At 42.9% G+C, this 18,624-nt stretch overlaps 1 protein-coding gene across 3 annotated transcripts in view; it reads left to right on the top strand.

Annotated features, from left to right (window-relative positions):
- The window catches only part of LOC146798000 (RAS guanyl-releasing protein 1-like), a 340,732-nt gene that overhangs the window by 116,868 nt on the left and 205,240 nt on the right, over window positions 1–18,624 (top strand). For all 3 annotated transcript variants that reach the window (XM_085625228.1, XM_085625230.1, XM_085625229.1), the window contains exons 2-3: window positions 7,377–7,576; window positions 13,281–13,389. In XM_085625228.1, the coding sequence (XP_085481354.1) occupies window positions 7,377–7,576; window positions 13,281–13,389 (309 nt within the window). The remainder of the gene's footprint in view (window positions 1–7,376; window positions 7,577–13,280; window positions 13,390–18,624) is intronic.

Genomic DNA, 18,624 nt, shown 5'->3' with positions numbered 1-18,624 from the left:
AGCATTTGTCGATATTGCTATGTTATGCAGTGTACTGATGATGACGGAAGTTGTAATCTTGAGGAAACCAATAAAGTTTGTTTAAATCTAAAAAAAAAAAAAATCTAGCCCCCTGTTGTGGGGCCGATTATTAGCATTTGTTTTAAAGGTTTTCTGCAAACAAGGCTTTGTTCCAACCTGGGCAGAATCCATACTCGTTCCCATTTTTTTAAAAGGAGATCGCAATCACCTGGCTTGCTAAAGACCAATTTCACCTTTGGACTCCTTCCTGAAAGTGTCCGGGCTAGTTATTATAAACAGATTGCAGACGTAGGCAGAGGATATTGGAGTAATTTCAGAACTGCAGTATGGATTCCGCCAAGGACTAGGTACTGTGGAACAAGGCCTAAATTTAAGCCTGATATGGGGAAAATACATACAAGCTAAACATGGGAATCTCTTTTTATGTTTTGTCGACTTGAGTTTGGCTTTTGATTGTGTAAGTCACCGGAAACTCTGAAGCATTTTAGAGTCCATGGGTGTGGAAATTCCACTTATCAATTTCCTACAGCAGCTATACCAAGATGCACAGGCAAGCGTCCGCTATGGAAGTGTAGGCGAGCGTAGCTCAAATTTCCCTGTTAGGAAGGGGGTAAGGCAGGGGTGCGTGCTAGCCCCTTTCCTTTTCACCTTGTACATAAATGGTCTAGGTGCAACACTATCAAGGGAATGCCAGGATTTACCCTGCATTGGCAAACGGCCAATTGGAGCATTATTATATGCGGATGATGCCGTCCTCCTATCCCGCATGCAAATAGGTCGGCAATAAATTGTTTCGAGTTTTGTAACCTACATGTCAAGTCTAGATCTTAATGTAAATATCACAAAAACATTTGTCATGAAATGTAGCGAGTCTAACGTAAAGTGTCTGGATATTTTTATCAATAACAAACTTGAATTTGCCCATTATTTTTCATACCTAGGAATTGTTTTTGAAATAGTGGGCTCATGGGGTAAATGCTATTACATCAAGAAAACTGTTATTCGCTAAAGCTACAGGAGCTCTGGTAAACTTCGCTAGGAAACTAGGAAAGCGTCCAATTGGTGAAATGCTAACAATTTATAAAGTTAAATGCATTTCAACAGCAATGTTCGGAGCCGGAATTTGGGGATATGCAAATGTAGAATTGTTGCAGCTATTTGAGAACACGTTTTAAAGATATATTTTATCAGCCCGAATAGTACGGCTACGTACATTTGCCATGCTGAACTGGGAGTGTCATATTTATCTGACTTAATTAAAATACAGCCAGTTTTACTATGGCACACGATATGGAAGAGCACAGCCACTGATCTTAACCGGGATGTGATAAATGACTGCCTGAACTTGCCGCTGGTATCTTGCATCCCATGGCTCAATTACATTAAAAACTTTGTGGCCGACTTGGGATGCCCTGAATATTTTTCCAACCCCGTTAGCATCACCACCATCCCAAGGAAAGAACTAAACATTGCATGAATGAATTTCTTGGAGATGACCAGATTTTCCCATAACAATAGCAAACTGTCTGTTAGAGCGAATCAAATGCAGGGGAGTTACGACAGGATGTTACTGACACGCCTACATCTAGGCAACTTTCATAATATGGTCACATTCCCAAATATGAATGATTGGTCACGCTCTTTAGGCTTTTGTACATGTGACGATATATCTACACGGACTACCATTCATATTAAGTTTTTCTGTAAATTTTATACACTATTAAGAAAAAGCTGGATTTTGCCTACCTTAAAAGAGTTCGGTTTGAGACAATGTCGTCTCGCATTTTTTAAACTACAACTTTTAGATGATGACTTTTTTATTGACTGTTTAGCTAAATATATGAAAGGGGTGGGTAGATGTAGAAAAAAAACATGTAATGTCTCCTCCTTTTTATTGCGAAATGACTCTATTTATAAATTCCTGTATGTCAATGGATGTGTATGAAATGATGAAGCTTTTTTTATCTTAACTGATGTTATTTTAAATGATTTGTTAAAATACACATATGATATGATGCATATTTTTAATGTATTGTGCTTTTATGATTTAATATCCTAAATCGAATAAAGCGTATATTGATTGATTGACTGACTGGATTGTACATAGCAGCAACCATTTTGGTTTGGGATGGCATTTTGCTTCATGCAGCATCGCACTCTTTGTTTCAAAGTCTCTGCATTACAGAAGATTACGGGGATACAGGACGATTTTCAGTTATTATTTTCAATGCCGGTGAGGATTGTATTGTTTTCTTTTATTTTTTTTTAAAACAAAAAAGATTGTGTTTTTTTAAAAAAAAATTGTCATTGTGAATTGTGTCTTTAATATTAAGACATAATGCAGAATGTCAGTGCTCCCCCCCCCTTTTTCCTGTCTTTCCCAGGTGATCCCATATTGCAGTGGGCTACATGGTAAAAGGTACTCGCACATTATTCTAGAGTGTGTGGTACGTCATTGAGTGCTGAGAGAAAAACCTTGTTGGTGATGCATTGTTTAGGACCGGAAGGTCAGGAGGTATTTAAGCATTTACCAGAACTGTCTGATGAAGATGCTACGAGCTTGAATGAATATGAAATTTGCGTAAAGAAAATGGACATTCATTATTTTCCCAAAGTGAGCACCATTTTAGAATGCTATTATTTTGGGACGAGAATGCAAAGGGAAGATGAATCAGCAGAAAAGTATATTACTTCGACGCGAAAAATAGCATCCATGTGTAACTTGGAAGCTTCATCTGAAGAGCGTCTTTGTGATCAATTTATGCTAGGTTGTTCAATTGAGAAAGCTAAAGAATCCATATGGCAAAAAAAAAATCTTCTTTGAAGGATGTCTTAACCTTAGCTTGAACATGTGAACATTCAATAGTCTGTGTGGAAACAATCGGAAAAGACAAATTTGTTTTGAAGATGGGTGAGGGAGACAAAGTCCACCTGGTCAAATCTGGTGATGTGAAGAAAGACGATCTCAAGGTGTCTAAGAAAAGTATTATAAAGTGCTTTAGGTGTGGGAACATTAATTATTTAGCCGCTATCAATAATTGCCCTGGATGGAACTCGTGGTGAAAAAATGTGGAAAGAAAGGCCATTTCACTAATTGTTGCAGGTCAAGCACTATTAAAAAAAGGAAAGCGAGATTAATGTTGGTTCTGAGGAGGAGAGCAAGGAGGTAGTCATCCGAAATTGATACGCATGAGTGCGAAGGTCCATTTGAGGAGGTTTTAGTAGAAGGCAAACCTGTGAGAATGCTGTTTGATTCTGGAGTTAAAATTATGTTGATACCCAAAGGCTTCTTTGACACCAATTTGAGATAGAAGGTAAATTCATTGAAACCTGATATCAAACCGAAAGGGTTTGGTGGAGAACCCTTTAAATTACTTGGATATGTTAATGGTTGCCTAGATTTTGCTGTCAGATTTATTCCTGGGAACATTTACATCTAAATTAAAGGGGATTCAATTATCAGTTGGATTCATCAGAGAGATGTAATGGATCTCCTTCTGTGAGGCTCAAAGAGATTGTCATTGAGGTACATAATGCAACAAGTGTGAATGAAAATTGTTTGATATGTGAGAGATATGCCAAGCGCATCCCAGGTGTCTTTGAAAAGGAACTAGGATGTTTCAAGAATTATCTTCATCTCATAAAACTTAAACCGAAGTCTGTGCCCAAAGTTTGCAAGGTTGTAAATGTGCCTCTAATGGTAAAGGATAACATAGCAAAGGAATTGGAGAAGTTGAAGGGGAGTTGAATCATCAAAAAGGTGGAGGAGTGGTTGATGCCGGTGGTGGTGGTGCGTAAAGCAAACGGAGAGGTCAGACTGTGTGTAGACCTCAGGGGAATTAAATGTGTGTGTCATTGTGGATCATTACTCTTTGCCAAATATAAATGAGATGTTATGTTCGCTGGGTGAGGCTCAGTATTTTTTGTCTCTGGATCTCACCTCAGCATACCATCAGTCCAATCTTCATCCATTCTCCCAAGATTTCTCACATTTGTAACTCCATTTGGAACATTCAAGTATTTAAGAATGCTCTTTTCTTTCTCAGCTTTCCAGAGGACAATGGAAGGGGTATTAAAATGGATGCAAGGTGTTAAGATTTACCAAGACGATGTACTTGTGTATGGAATATGCCTGAGTAGCATGAGAGGAGGGTGCGAACAGTTTTGCATAGAATTGAATCCAGTGGGTTAATGCTCAAGTTAGAAAACCTGTAGGTTTAATGTTCCCAGTATTGAGTATTTGGGTCACTACATTTTTGAAAAAGGTATACAGCCCAAGAAGAATCTTATGAACGCAATTAATGATATGCCCATTCCCTCTTACAAAGAGGAACTCATGACATTTCTTTATATAGCAGAATATTATAGTAAGTTCATTTTGAGTTTTGCAGGAAGAAGTAAGAGTATGTGAGAATTGTTGACTATGGGTAAGGTGTTTGTGTGGGTCAAAAAGTGTGAAGAAAATTTGTGTTTGAAATCTCGTTTGAAAGGTGCTCCTAGTCTTAGTTGTTTTGGGCATGGGCAAAGGACCATTTTAATGACCGATATAAGAACTAAGGGCCTTGGTGGAGTACCTTTGCAGGTGGTTGGGGGTCAAGAGAGATCTGTGTGGTCAATTTCCAGAACCTTGAAAGGAGCAGAGTTTAACTACTCTGTAATTGAGAAGGAGGCCTTGGCCATACATTGGGCTGTGAGAAAATGGATAAAATTCCTATGTGGTGACTATTTTGGAATAAAGACTAACCATAAACCTTTAAAGGAGATTTTTACTACCAAAGGTATTGACTGTGTTTCCACTTGAATTTGTAAAGGAGTGTTTGATCTCCAAGAATTTGATTTTAATATTTTGTATGTTCCTGGTGTTCAGAATTCCATTGCAGAATGCTTTTCAAGATAGTGATGAGAAGAAGGCAGATGCGGTTGAAGGTGATATTGTAGAGGAGAAATTTGATGAGGACAATTGGAAAGTTTGAACTTACTAATGGCATCGTTGATGAGAAGGATTGATTAAATGAAGTACAAGCCGATCGGGTTCTACAGAAGGTGGTATGGATGGTAAACGAGAAGTGGTGTTCAAAGAATGAGTGTGATGATGAATTGTCTTCTTTTTGGAATGTAAGCGATTAACTTTGTTGCTTGGATGGATTCTTGTTAAGAGTAAGTAGGTTGGTGCCCCCTGCAGGTTTGAGAGAGCGGATAGTTGTGAGTCATTTGGGAATTTCAAAACCTAAAAAAGAATTTGCAAAGATCAGTGGTGGCCTGGGATGGATTTAATGGTTGAGCGATTGGTGAGGGGTTGTTAAGAGTGTTTGAGTAGTGGCAAGTTTCTGAAATGTCGCGCTCAGCCCATGAGTTTACGCAGGTTGCCTTCTGGTCCCTGGGAAGAAATAGCTCTTCACATTGAGGGACCCATAAGGATGTCAAGTGTAGATCGTTACAAACTGAGTTGCATTGATATGTATTATAGGTGGCTGCAGGTAAAAGTTCTCCTCGGAGACAAGAGATGTTATCTGTTTTCTGGACGAGTAGATTGGAAGAGAAGATTATCCTTCTTTATTAACTGATACTGGCATGCAGCTGTCTTCAAGGGAAATGGACAAGTTTTTATGACTCTAGTATCATTCACAGGAAGACAGCTCTTTATCATCATATGGCAAACAGGATGATTGAAAGATTCAAAAAGGTTTTATAGGAAACCATTCAACAAGCAGCTATCTGTGGCAAGATCTGGGTGGAGGAACTGAAGGAGAAAGTAAGAGTATATAGGTTGAAGCCACACTCCACAACTGGGAGATCTCCTTTTGAGATTTTCAGGGAAAGAAAACCTAGTTGTTTAATGTGTCCGGTTTGGTTTAATAATAGGAGATGCTACGCTGGAAAACAGATTTTGGGAGAGGATATTGTATACAATGAGAAGTGCAAATGGTAAAGAGAAAATGCAAATTTGCCGACTGGAAAAAAAGTTAAGAAAACTGTGGTGAAAGTGGGGGATTGGGCCAGGATTAGACTTCCAGTGGCGAGCACAGGACATTACAAGTTAAATAAAACTTTGGAGGTTTTGAAGTTTTTTAAAAATTCAATCAACATGGAGGATAACAGAATATGTAATTTCCGCTTGAATTGTTGAATTTTTTTGTGCATGCTCGGGAATTGATGATGCATGTCGTACTGAGCTGAATTGCTTCTTGTTACATCTGGAAAGTGAAATGTTTTACTCCTCAGTCTACAGGAAGAAAGAGTCTTTGCATTGCAAAGAAGCCTTCATATTTGAAGAATTATGTTTGATCATGCACTTTGTTCTTCATACATTTATTTCTTGTATCATAAGTAATATTCTTTATACATTTACTTTTGTATCCTTAGTTTGGTACTGTTATATCTAATGCTGTGTACATGCAGGGTCCCACCGTACCTTGTATGGTGAATTTTGTGCTGTGGTTTATTATTGGGGTGAAGGTGTGTGGTATCTAGTTGATGTCAGTAGTAAAGTGCAGAACGATATGAAATGCAGACCTGTAATGTGCTGTCGGGCTTCTGGAATGGGGTGCGGTGGAAGGGCATTTGAGCGAATCGGTTGGAGGACGTCTTTATCTTTAACCTGGAATAAATACACCTTCAACCTTCCTCCGACTTGTGTTTGTTATGCCTGATCTTCACAATTGCCTTGTTGGAGGATGGAATGAATCAGACTGCCAAATTTATGGATGCTTGTTGTTGTTAGGGACTTTACCCTCTCCACGGAAAAAGCTTCCAAGTACGTGTCGGGAGCTCCTTCTACAGAAAGATATTGCATGAGTGCAGGCCTCGAATGCCATGCTAGCATTCAGGAATTGCTTATGATTCCTGAAGATAGATGCCCAAAGAGGGTCATTTCCAAGAATCACATGTCTAATGTCACCCGCATGCTTGAAATTGTCTGAAGGTGTGGGGACATTTAAATATTTTTCTGTCCTGGACCACCATGGTTTCAGTGACGGGCATAGACAAAAGTTCTGCTTGTGGGAAATCGCATTGAAATGGCCACCTGTAATTCAGCGGTTCTCTACTGCCATTCACTTTGACACAGAGGGTGTAACCCTGACAGAGCTGCCCTGGCTCCGAACATAGAAACAATGCCTTCCGCCCTCACTTTAAATGAGGTGGAAGAATGCTGAGGCGGTGCTTAATATCTGGTCATTTCTGGCACATGCTGGTGAACTGTCAATGAGGGCCACAATGTCTGCTTGTGTGAGGATATTACAGCCTTCGTTGGGACGTATACTCCATTACAGAGTATAGGCCTTCTTGATAGGTCAGTCTAAGTGGATGGGAAATAGTTCAGACATTTCAAAGCATTCTCTGTTTCCATTCTTCAGGAAGTCACGGCAGGAATGCTCCAGCCCGGTGTTAAGCAGTTCGGGGAACCCTGTCAAAGTACGACGTCCGCGCAGCCGGCGAAGAATGACATGTCCCAGCCCTGCGGAGATCAACAAAGCAATAGCCGGTGTCACCCTGACCCCTCTGATCAAGGGCTGCAGCCTAGAGGAGCTGGTTGAGAAATGCATTCAGTGTTTCAGTAAGTAAGTTGGTACAGTTTGTCTTTGCTACAGTTTCCTCCTCTTATTCTGCAAAACTTTCAGCCAGAGTAATGAGTGTCATATTTCAAGTTATGAGGCATTCTTCCTATTTATAGTTTCACATGTAAGAGACTAATTTATAGATTGGCAGATAGGAATACTACCTCACAAACATAATGGATATCCGGTCTGCCGTAACACAAGTGCCATTGGATATCATGCAGTTGTAATACAGGGGACGAGATATCCACCACAAAGTAGCCTATAAAGCAGTGGGCCCAAGGCCAGCATACTAGATAATATGACGACACGGACACACCGTTATGGTGGGTGTAACTGGCCACAAGCATGTGCTCCCTTTTATTAACAGGGTCACCAGACTGGTGATGCCTATGTTAGATGGGTGTGGGGGTGGGTGTTCTTCTGACTGCATGCTGGTTGAAGTCATGTCCATTTTGTGGAGTTGGACTATTCTTTTGATGCTCCAGATGATTTGTGGTTATTGTCAACAGTTCAAAAACAGGGTGAGTCAGGAGCTTTGTCGGAATCCACCACGAAGCAGCCATTATGATGCATGCTTTGATGATGTTGCTGGGCACATTGAACACATGTGCAACCTTAGGAGGTCCCTGCTGCAAATCCTTGCTACCTGTGGGGCAAAGTCCATCTCTTGCGCTTGCTGATGCCCCTTGGATGGGTTGCCTTGGGACTGCCTGTGGTCTGCTTATATGCCATGTCTGAGCCACTGCAAGACTCCTTAGGAGCCACTGCCTTGACGCCCGAGCGTCCGCAGGGGTAGATGGGTATTGGTCAAGACTCACCCCCTCCACCGCAATCAAGGTGCAGACAGTCACTGGTTGACTTACTGTACCAAGTGTCACTGGTGCTTCTTATCTGTAGTTCTAATTTCCGAGTTGTACTCCACACGGGATGTTCAGTGCTCCAGGGTTGGTAGTGATGATGCACTAAACAGGGGCTGCATCATGGTGTTGCCAGTTGTGGGGTTAAGGGCGTTGCAGGCATCCTTTTTTGTTTCTCTCCACCTGTATGCCCTGGGTCAGCATCACCTTCATGTGACTGTCTTCTCCCCTTGACAGTGTCACTACTATGGCAATGTTGTCAGACGGTGGATTAGTGCAGTACCACTGCTCAGTGGTAGGGGTAGCATTTGATACTGCAGTCGATGACCTTGTTCGGATTGGGTGCTACAGTTTGGTGGCAGGCTCTAGGCTGTTGGCACTCTTACTTCCCTTGGGCATGACCTGCAGGAGCTACGGTCTGTGGGTGCCACACCTGCATACTCCTCGGGCTACTGAGATGGCTTGCCATGTTTAAGTGCTGCTGTCTCGTTAGAGTGGACCCTAGAGAACCTTGTGGTGAACAGATCTCTTCTGTGACTGTGCAGCGACCCTAGGGTGTGCTGGGAGTGGGCGTTGCTGGAGAGAAACCATTGCTGTTCCTCTGTTCATGCTCTTTTTCTTTTTTAGCCGGGTATGCCCTGGTGAGCCGGTGCCCCTACAGGCAGTGGTAGAGCTGCTCACGTTTCCGGTGCTTTAAATTGGCTTTATTCTGCCATTGGCATCCTTTGGTGACCGGCCGTAGACTTCCAGCACCTCAATCACACTGCTGACGCCATCCCGAGCCCTGCTGCCGCAGCGCTGACACCACTGTAGGCTCCTGTAATCTATCTCCCTTACTCTCATTCGGTCTCACCTCCTGCTCTGCTGCTTCCTAAGGCAGTGTTTCTTGTGCTTCATGCATAGCTTCCCCTCTCGTGCTTGGGGGTTTATGCTGGCATGGCAGGGTTGACGGAGGAGTCCAAACGGTCTCTTCAGTAGTAGTGGCAGATGGCCACTTGGCAGTGGCAGCTCCTCCGCTAAGGCGGATGAGCGTGCCCCACTGCGCAAAAAGGATAAAATAAAATGACAATTATGTATTGTTATTGTCATTTTATTTTGTTCTATTGCATGTGTGCAGTGTGGAGCGGGGAGTGGCTGGGCAGTGCAGGGGAGGAGTGGTGTGCACTCCTAAAGTGTGCATGAACTGTTTGGCCGGCCCTCTTGGGCCACCAAATAGTTCATGCGCACTTTGCATATTCCTACCAGGCTGCATTACACAACCTGGTCAGGAACATGCACAGGCTCCCTGTTTGAGTCTGAGCGCCGATCCACGGCTCTCAGACCAATCACAATGCTGCATTGCAGCATTGTGATTGGCTCAGGGGAGCCTGTGTGCCGGCTGCTTCGTGCTGCCACCTGGACTGCAGAAGAAGAAGGAAGAGGAAGAAGGAAGAGGACGCAGGGGAAACCGCAGCCGACCAGCTGGCCGTCCGTTCTAAGGTAAGTTTAAAAAAATGTATTAGTCAACCTCACCCCCCCCCCCAACCCACCACCTCCGTCCGGTAGTAGCCGCTACTGCCACTAGGGGTTGCTCAGTGCTCTCCAGGCTGGTCCTGGGTTTCTTTTACTCACCTGCGTTGGGTTCACCTTCTGCTCTGCTGCCCTTTTCCTCCACTCCTTGTACTGCCTGCACGTCTCCTCTTTCATGCTGGGGGACATGGCTCCGCTGGTGCAGTGAGCTGCCGCAGGAGGCAATGGGGCTTTTCACCTACTGTAGTGGCAGCGCAGTAGTGACCTACTGCCACTGGGGGGGGGGGCACTGCGCACACACTTTGCACATCTTAGCTTTACTTTGCAGACCTACAGCACTGAGGGAAAACAGGCTACTCCTGTATGTGGGCTCAGGTATATGGGGGCTCTTTGCCCTTTTTTGTCCCAGTCATCAGCTACTTTGGGCTGAAGTAGGAGTACGGGGCCCTGGGCCTGGCCCATGTGACCTTTGTAGCAGGAGCAGACTCAGTTCAATCCCCAGTCTCACCTCATTGTGTAGGCATCTCTCCCCTTTATCGGAGTCCGTGAATGTTGTAGGCCAGGGTTGTACTCAGACTCCTACTTTAAACGACCACCCAGTAGCTTCACGCTCAGTGCCTCCTTTTCCATCTTACCACTCAGTCTGCTGTCTCATGCCATTTCATGCTTGTTGTGCGGGATACAGTGACAGTGCTGATTAAGCCATCCTCCTCCCTCACAGTGGGTAACTGTGGGGGGCAGGGTAGAAAAAGGTGGTGAGACACACCCAATGCCAATGTAAAGTAGTAAAGTAGTGAGCCCTAAGCTTACATACTAGATAAAATGACAATACAGACACACAGTTATGGTGGGTGTAACTGGCCATGAGCACATGCACCTGGGCACTTTTATTAACAGGGTTACCTGACTGGTGATGCCTGTGTTGGATGGGAATGGGGTGATTGTTAGCACTGCCCCCAAGGGAGGAGCTACTGCATGACGTGTCCATCTGCCAAACTCTAAATCAGGCGCTAAGCTTTATGCACTTAGCACTGCATCTAGCAATGTCTGGGATGAAGGTTATTTCTCATTTAAGAGAGAGACAGCTATCAGTCTCCCATTACAATATGTTGGACACTGTTTTTTCAGGAGGGTTCACATTTTTATAGAAGGTGTAAATAGTGGAAAATATGATGTCGATGTACACCATGATATATGTATGTATAATAACGAACTCTTATCTCCTTTGTTGAATTCACTCAATATGACCTCCCTCTCAACTCAGAGTCAGAAATATGTGGTCAGGCAGGCCCTGTGACCTTGGCCTAAAGCAGCTGATTGGCAGATCAAAGGTGGGGAGACACGTAACCCTTATACAAACGTGCGAACAGGAAAACCCAGATCGATCCCACAGATAATCAGCGACACCATAATGGTTTCAGGAGATTGGCCCCAATAAAACACGTTTGGTCGGAGGGGTGTGCAGTCACAAAAACACCATAAAGTCAGATGCCACACTAAGTTCAGAACACACAGCCAATCAGAAATCAGCATGGACATTACACACAGTGATCATGCACTTCCCATGCTGAACATCTGGACACATACCCTCTAGACCTGCATTGCATCCATGCAAGGTCGAGGCCCACCTGCGCGTCAAAAGACCAGATTTATGGTCCAGTGACTAGGCACAGATTTCTGTCCAAAGGAATGTACACTTGTTTTATGACGCCTCATTGTATGTATAAAATGATGGCCGAAACTAATATGCTTTGAGTCAGCCTTCCGACTCCAACTCTGTTGCCTGTTCTCCCTGCCGCTGCGTGTAAACCAACTGTTACTGTTGGACGAAACGCCTCGTATCTTTCATCTTTTCAAGGTAAATTCATATTCGAGCAACAAAGGTATGATAGAAAAAAGGGGTGACTCCCCAGTGGAGACTATCTTGATGTTTATGCTGCACTTGATCTTAGCTAAAATGCATATTGTCTGTGACTCTCTTCCCCCTATCTCCAGAATCTGAGCTGTGCATGTGTCTAATTCTGCAGGAACTGTTACATTTGAACCGTGCCCATACTCAAATCTGTGGAAATGCTGTCTCACACAAATAACAACAAAAATGTGCATCTTGGTTCAAATGCCTTAACTTTATTATGTACACATTTTTATCCCCATTTTGTCCACATCACACTGTTGCAAAAGTAATATCCTTTGACCACATTAATTCAGTGAGTGTGCTGTGTCTAGCTCCATCTTTCTTTAGTGAGAGTAATGGCAGCAGGCAACAGGTGGAGCCTTATGTAGGAGCCGCCTTCTAATGTTTTTTAGCTAAGACCTGTTGATTTTACTTAAGTTTAATTTATAGTAGACGTGTTTTTAGGGGCCTTCAGCGAATCCTCCTCGTCCATTGGTCTGTCACTGTGCCATTCGCGTTTCTCTTCCGCCTACTAAAGCACACTGCATGGGGCAATGGGTCAGCCCCCTTCAGCGGTTAGCTAACTTCACTGTGAGTGAATCAGTTCTGACGTTTCATAAGGAGCACATCCACATTTATATTAGTTGTCTGCAGTTCCAGGGACTACCATGGTGATAATATGTGCTTATCAGTACCAAAATAATTTGCTTGAAGACTTTTTATTTTTAATTGGCGAGGGCTCAGCAGTTTCCTAAACAAGGTTTTGCAAAAACTGCCACAAAGGAAAACGAGCATTGACAAAGTCGAAAGACTGGCAGCCAACACCAGACCAATTGGCTTTTCCAATGCTTGCTTCTATTTTGAACAAGGTGTATGTACCTCGTGCTGCCTGCAAACCAGAGAGCGAGCCTGCATGATGTTTGTTAAATAGCCCCAGGAATGCTTCGGACAGTACATACTTGACAATTGGGATACTATGTATTAGGGGAGAGGATGTGGAGTAAGCAGCCAGAAGAGCTGGCGAACCAGGTTTGAATCTTGGCGTCGGCTCAACTGTTATTCTTGGCTAATCTTTTAATCTCCCTGTGCCTACCAAAAATGAATGTTCCTTGTGTAATGTAACTAGTGCTCATCTAAAGTGTTCCAATACCTTTGGGTCGAGTTTGTACTATATAAAAACTGCAAAAAATAAAAATGGAAATCGTAACATCCTGTGCAGTTCTAGGGTGGTTGCAAGTGCCACTCAGCCAGGATGCTTTCAAGAAGTGAGAAGCATCCGTCCAATGTATAATAGTAGACACACCTCATGAAAGGGTGCAGGTAAGGGGAATCACTCTACAATGTCTCTCTGCTAATCAACCTGCTACATCCTCTTTGAAGAAGAGAATCTCCAGCCATTTCTCTAAACAGTAACTCTCCTTTGTTTCCTTTTCTTTGCAGACCCCGAGGGAAACTTGTGCCGCAGCGACCGGGTGGTGAACATGATCCTCACGACGCACAGTTGGGTGGTGCCGTCCGCCGAATTTGCAGAGACAGTTCTTCGACTATATCCTTTCAAATCATTTTCTTTTGGTAGCCCCTGCAATTTGAAGACAGGCCATTGGGCACAAGGGGGTAGGAGAATGTAAAGGGGTAGGAGAATGTATATTTCTGGGAGGGACATAGGCAGACTTTTTATTGATCATATACAAAGTGCCTCTTGTCGGCAGCAGGCTCCTATAAACATAAACAAATACAATCGCATAATTCTGAAGTGAAAAAGAAAGGCAGGCATGGAGTCACAGTGTGCAAGTATACTTTGATATTTACATTCTTCAATAACGCAAGGGTGGACGTGTGATGTCAGGCAAAGGTTTTGGAAGAGTACCCTTTCAGAAAACTTCACAGCTGCCTCGCGGAAGCATAGATTTTTGGCAGAGAGTCCTGTCTACTTTTTCAGTTAGATAGGGCTTTGAATCAAAAACTCTGGGTGGCTGCATGGGAATGCCCTCTGACAACCCTTGGAACTACTCCTTGCTGCAAAGTAGCACACAGCTCTACTTTGCGTTATGTTGGGCCACTTTCCAACGCAAATTAGAATTAGTATACTGGTTCGGTGGAGGGTTTTGATTAAGACAGGAAGAAATTGTGCCCAAGCAAATCCGCAATAGAGTATGAGATGTGAGGAATAATTACAGTGCTACCAGGTCAGGGGAAACAAACCACCCAAGCAAAAACCCCTGCAAGTGTGTGGGGGCTGACACACACTGAAAATTAGAACCAAGTCCCGCGCACACGTTTATGGTATTGGTTTTAGTGTAAAAACCACAGTTTAAAGTACTTCTTGTGCACAAATGTGAAAGTCGACACCAGGAAAATCTTTATGATTAATTTTATATCACGTTTCTTGAACTAGATACAGAAAGAAAACCAGCCGACACGTGTTTGGTCACTCGGGAGTTATCCCGTGACTCTTCAGGGCTGTAGGAAAAGAAAAGTACGGCTGTGCGATATATCGCTGGACCGTGATAATTCCGACCCGGTTAAATTCTTGAAAGGAGAGTGTGGAAATGCCACATGAAGTGGAAGGGGAGGACAGGTCTGTCACTCTCCCAGAGTACTCCGAGTCCCACAATAGTAAGCGGACGTGTGAGTCCGTCTCATGGGAGGTCCGTAACTGCAGGACCGACGGATGACTGCTCCGTCTTGTTTTCCACTCGTTCTTTTCTTTTCCTACAGCCCTGAAGAGTCACGGGATAACTCCTGAGTAACGAAACACGTGTCGGCTGGTTTTCTTTATCTGGTTCAAGAAACGTGATATAAAATTCATCATAAAGATTTTCCTGGTGTCGACCTTCACATTTGAGCACAAGAAGTACTTTAAACTGTGGTCTTTACACTAAAACCAATACCCTAAACGTGTGCGAGGGACTTGGTTCAAATTAGAATTGGTGTTGGAAAGTAAATTCCAACACAACACTTTACCTGGGTTTGTGTCACTTTTGTGAAGCACACCTAGTGAAACGAGTTAGTATATTTCCTCATAAGCCTTTTTTCACACTTTGTGGCAGCCTGTCAATACTTGAACAGCCTGATACATTTTTTTAACTGATCTATGTAGTCGCAATGCTTTCTCTTCTGAGGGTGGAACCTAATAGGCCTAAACACATACAAGTCACTTGTCCCTAATGCATCAACCAGTGATACACATAGATTTCTGAAGTAAACATTTTAGACAGCTAAGCTTTCTTACCAGAACAATGCATTTTCCCTGATTAGTTTTCTTTAATTTATTTTTCACTTAAGGTGTGTGCATTAAATTTCACATGCAGTTATTGCCAACGTTCAGTGGCAGAGAGGACCGGATTATGTGGCAGGGATGACTAAACTATGCAGGCATAAAGGGTACATTTTTTGATGCTATTGCTTATTTTGTAATTTTTTGAAATATTAGCACTGGGAAAAGTTTCCCATCATCAGTACCAGTTTAACATCCAAATACAGGAATAAGCAACTGAAGAGTTGACAGGCCAACTTGCGGATGGCTTTCCACTGTGCAACTGTGCTGCATTTCACGTTGCTGCAATTTGAGTAACTTTGTATCTAGTTGAGCCAGAATCTATTTTTTATAAACTCTGAAGATTTTGCAGCAGATGGTTTATGTGAAAAATGCGACAAATCCAATGCTGTCGAATTGCATTGTTTATGGTTAATTGCTGGCCCATTCACACTTTGCACAAAAGATTAGCACAACACAGGATGCTATTACTTATGAAGACTGGTTATACTTGGTCTGATGTGAAAAGCAGTCACCATCAGGTGACCCATCATGAATTCCAAAAGCAGCAAATGACATCTTTGAACAATAAATGTGCAGCGGCTGATCCTCCTTCAGGGTGGAGGAGTGTCCCCATGCCTGCTGTGAGCGCAGTAGCTGCAGTAAATGTAATTGAGTAACGTGCACTCACTTTGTCTCATCTCTGGGGCGGGGCCATTCCTTCTGCTGACTGGCAGAAGAAATGACTTGCCTAAAGTATGCATGTTGGATTGGCTTGCTGTCTTGCGACAGCTAGCCCGAAATGCGCACTTCATCCCGCACCAATACTAACTGTGTAACAGCCGGGCTGACTGCAGGCACAGTTGCCTAGTCTGAAAACGATCGCTGTGTGAGCCTGCTTCAACCAATCATGGGGCTACTATCATGCTGAAAACGGCATAAGAGCAGCTCCAGGATTGGTTAGGTTTGTTGGCTCTTCACTTCAGGCTCCGTGGGTTTCAAAAGAACAGTGGACTAGCGAAGACACCAACCGGATGAGCCAATGTTGCCGGCAAGTGCTTTTGTTTTTTATTTATTTAAAGTACATGATTTCCTGGTTCACAGGGATGTGAGCACAGCCTCGTGCTGCATGGGGTCATGGCTCTGTCCTTCGAAACGAGCTGCGCCAGTTTACAGACCTGCACTAAAAGCACAGCACAATCTATGAAGCTTTACTCAATCGTCCTGCCTTGGTCTCTCAACTTATATAAACATCTGCATCGTTCCCAAAGCCCATCGAGTTACCTCCATGGTCCCTGAATGAATGCCCATTCTTCCACTGGATTTCTACGATGAAATTCTTCCGCCCATCTTAATTATTCTCAGGGACACTCCAATGGCCTCTTACAACATTCAGGGCTATGACCACTCCTGTAAATCAGTTTCAACTCCATACTCGCCTATACTACAGATTTTAGCAGTAGGCTACAGCTTTTCAGCTAGAGACCGAGATTACTATTTGTCTGAGACCCGGGTGTGAGAGGGTGGGTGAGGGTGGCACAGTGGAGAGTGCTGTGTGTTGTTCTCTGAAGGATGGCAGTGAGCTCAACCATTTAGAACTGCTGGTGTATCAGACCTTCCCTGCTGGAGAGGCGGGGAATCCAGTTACGTTCCCCTTGGTGTCTCGTTTTATTGTCTAGCGCTATATTGCCATTTGTGTGCCTTGCGGTGTGGTTGGAATTCGGCTACCTTCACACGTTGGTTTTCTGGCCTGCATCATGGACCGGAGTCTGGTGGTTGTTAGGTTGGGGTCATCAGTGGTGTGCGTGTGGTTAATCTGCTTCATTGGCATGAATGTTTGTATGTGTGTGTGAACATAATTGTTCGTTGTGTGTGCCTTTGGCGATCGGTACCAGTTGGATTGTGCCATCTGGGAGAAATTGCTTGAGTATGTTTCTAAAGTGCTTGACTACAGTGTCTTAGAGTCCACAGTGACAGAGCAGAAATGTTATCCCGCTTGGGATACGTGTTACGAGTGCTATATAACCACTTGTATGCACTATCAAATTATTTAGTATTATAGATGTAATTAGACGGTAGAAGAAATGTGAATTATTTTGTGTATCTTTGTGATAGTAACATGATTCAATAAGAGCATAACGAATGGTTTCTAGAATTGTAGTAATAACGTACAAATGACGTAACACTCTTACGTAGGGTTTATTAGTAATGTGGCAAACCGATTTATTAAATGCATTTTGAATGTTTATTATGTTAATGATGTAAGTGAAATAATCAAATTAATGTAGTTTAGGAAAAGTGCCTATTGAACATTCCAATGGACTCCTGAAAATTTTAATCATGAATCATAACTAACATGGTGCATTTATTATTGTAGCTTAAGTCATAGGCCTGATTTTAGAACAAATTTATTGGATGCGCATGCTTCTGAATTGATGCTTAGATGCCAACGCGATTTTCATAGGAATTTTACATGTTTTCGTGCTTTGCACTGCAGGTCGACCATGCTTCGTTACTGAAGAGTAGTGTAATTGTTTCATTAGATAGTTGAGGTATGAAGAAGCTACAATTGGCATAGTCTGACTAAGATGTGGTAAAATGAGGTGAGTTCACATGGGAGAAGTAGAGAAGACCAAGGACACACTGTTGCAAAGGAATGCACATGGATAATGCCAAGGAAGGAACCAACATCATGGAAAAACCCGTGGTTGAGCCTATTGTGGAAAAAGTTGGAAAAAAGCATTGTGGGACATTTGTTGAAGAGATTTTGTATATGATGCATTGTAGAGAGGGATAGGCAGACCATTCCATTTTGCCTTTTAGATAGAATGCACCTGAGTGTTGCATTTTCCCTGTTAGTGGCTTTACGCTGCTTGACCCATCTGATGGTGGAGTGACTTCTCAGGAAGGCTTTCACCACTGACACCCTTTCTTAAACTTTTGATCTAGATTTTAGACTAAGGATGGCACTTTAGAGTAGGAGTAGGATTAGGTAGAACTACATGCGTTTCTCCAACAAACTATTGATGAAGGGAAATATCCATTTTTGCTTCCTGATTACTTATGTAGTAATTATAGAATGTGTTGTCTTGCTCTACAGAGTTAATTTATTTTGAAGATTCGGAATCCTTCTGTTTCCTCTGTATTTTTGTACCCTAATGCTAAGACTCATGTATGTCCACCTATTTTTAATAGTGTAATAAAATTGACTAACCTTTATTTGGTTGTCGACTTGAATTATTGTGTAGCCAAGCTGGTTACACAGTACCTTAGATTTGATTTGGGGAACTTTTGCTCCCCTTTACACTTTCATGCTGCAAAAAAGGACCATTGAGTGTTCGATATCAGGAACTTGCTGAGCAAATGGGCCCAGACCCTTTTAACAGTGTCCTCACATCAGGCTAGCTTTCCCTCCTGGCGGTTTTGAAAATGCGTTACTTTAAAAAGATCAGTGACAGATAACTAAATGCATCATATATTACTCGTCTGGAACATTCTTCAGCTTTTTTTGCATTTAAAATAGGCAGC

This window comes from Triturus cristatus, chromosome 9 (assembly GCF_964204655.1).
Source record: "Triturus cristatus chromosome 9, aTriCri1.1, whole genome shotgun sequence".
Taxonomy (NCBI): domain Eukaryota; kingdom Metazoa; phylum Chordata; class Amphibia; order Caudata; family Salamandridae; genus Triturus; species Triturus cristatus.
Note: the sequence above shows the minus strand (reverse complement) of the source record. Positions and strands in the feature narration are given on the sequence as shown.